Source organism: Bactrocera latifrons, unplaced genomic scaffold (genome assembly GCF_001853355.1).
Source record: "Bactrocera latifrons isolate USDA-ARS-PBARC rearing strain unplaced genomic scaffold, ASM185335v1 scaffold_97, whole genome shotgun sequence".
Lineage (NCBI taxonomy): Eukaryota > Metazoa > Arthropoda > Insecta > Diptera > Tephritidae > Bactrocera > Bactrocera latifrons.
Window position 1 is genome coordinate 1,700 of NW_017537678.1, and position 2,095 is coordinate 3,794.

The 2,095-nt window shown below is 34.2% G+C and overlaps 1 protein-coding gene across 1 annotated transcript in view; it reads left to right on the forward strand.

Annotated features, from left to right (window-relative positions):
• Nucleotides 1–1,410: 1,410 nt before the first annotated feature.
• LOC108977897 (glutamate receptor ionotropic, kainate 2) overlaps nucleotides 1,411–2,095 on the forward strand; it is a 9,207-nt gene continuing 8,522 nt past the window's right edge. Inside the window, exon 1 of the mRNA XM_018947865.1 lies at nucleotides 1,411–1,464. Within this exon, the coding sequence (XP_018803410.1) occupies nucleotides 1,446–1,464 (19 nt within the window). The 5' untranslated portion in view covers nucleotides 1,411–1,445. The remainder of the gene's footprint in view (nucleotides 1,465–2,095) is intronic.

Below are 2,095 nucleotides of genomic sequence, written 5' to 3' on the forward strand. Positions count from 1 at the left end.
ATGCTTAGCAACAATTAGTAGAGGACCGCAAGGGAAGCTGCTGCTCTGCTCAACGCACTAACTAACGCTGACAGAGGTTTAGTAAAAGCGACATCGATGGACAATAGAGCACTAAGTAATTTGTAACCAAGCGAGTAACATCGCCATAAAGTGTAAAAAGTTACTAAATAAATAAAAAAGGAAATCACATAGTCCTTTAATTTATACATTGTTCGTTCGAGTGATGACATAAACGTTGGTTGGGAATTCGACGCATGCGGAGAATTTTTCACATTATTTTGTAGCTCATGCACACTCACGAGTCTCTCAATAGTTTTTTCGAGAGCTGACAAACGCTGAACCATTGTTTCCTTATAAACACTTACACTTTCATTTTCTTTATTTATATGATCATCCAATCTTTGCGCCAGTTGTACCGTTGTAAAAACATAAAAGTAACAAAAGAATCATATGGTCGTCAACAGCTGAGATCACCTGATCGAAATAGTTGATTTTTCGGCACAGAGATTTAAATAAAAGGACTTAAAAATAGTAAAGGGGTTGCAGTATAGGCGCGTTAGCAATATTTTTTGGTGTTAGGTGTTAGGTTCCCCAAGAGAAATATTTTCACACATATAAAATATACAATACCAAAAAAAACTATTTGTAATAATGTAAACAAAAATAGAAAGATTCTTCAAATATTTTTAATAAAATAGAAAAGATTTACCAATATTTTGATACAATAAATAAATTTTAATCAAAACTAGATAAATTTAATCTATATGAACTTTAATAATCGAAGTATAATCGAATAGTCCTATAAATAATAAATTAGATAGCATAACACGGATCGTGCCTTTTCTAAGGCATTTGGTCGTTTTAGTAGTAGAATATTTAGGAAACCCTAACTAACTGCCTGGGCTTTTGCCCTGAGTCTTCCCTCATTCCATTGCATTTTTAATGTAATCTCTGTCATTCTGCAAGCTTTCGCCTGTGCATGTATGGGTGACAATGATAGGATTTGTTACTTGTAGGTTTATACAATGAGTTGGTCTTTGGTGCCAGACGTAGGCATGGACAATATGACACAATACTCTTTGATTCGAGAGAGAGCTGTCAGAGCTCGCATTTTTTATAACATTTGCCAATGATGCCACTGCTGAAAAATATTAGATTGGGTATTTAATAAACTATACAAAGCACTAAATTAAACACTTTAAAAATGCGTACATATATAAATGCTAAAATGCAAAATCATTAATTAATTTACATTATCATTTATTTTGCCTAAATATGTTCTCACAGTTCAATGAAATTTCATTTCACACTAATTTCGTCTGGTAATTATAGCGGTTTACTGCTGGCATCCCGCCAATTCCCTGATCTCCTTGGCTGTCAAATAATCAGTGAACGCGTTTGAGAGAAAAATGAGAGCCAATGCCAGAGTCTCGTACCATGAGAGGATGGTACAGTACAGTGTTGGTGAGCACGAAAAAAAGTAGCCCAGTGAGAAATCGGAATTTAAATTAATCAAAAAAATATATTTTTTTCTTTAAAAAGACATTTTCGTTCTTTTTCATCCAAATAATTGATAGTTAAATTAACAAAATGTCTTTTAAGGATATATTCCTTATTATCTTTAAAAGACTTGGAACACATAAGGCATTGCATGGCAAAGCCATTTAGAATCATAAAATATTTCTCGCAGGGCATATTTGGTTTTGCGCTATAGTCTTGCGCGATGTTAATTCGTTGCTGGCTCCATAGATAACAGAGATAATGAGATCCTCAACTCCTCTCTCACTGGAAGTGAGAGACTAATTGCTAAACGTCAAAACCTAAGGAACTTTGACGGTTGATTGGATTGAGTAGGTTTTGACGTTTTGCAATTATAATCAGAGAACGTATAATATAGAGAAGGTTAACTACGGACAAGCGTGTGAACTGTCAAGAGCCATGAATTTTCTATTAGTGGATTTCACCACTTTTGGCTCGGCAGGAGAAAATTTAAGAGAAATGAGTGAACAGAGCTGAGAATTCAATGAGAATTATGCTCTGAAATATACATTACTTTTACAGGCGCCTGTTGGCCTTTTGGCTTATATTTTTATAC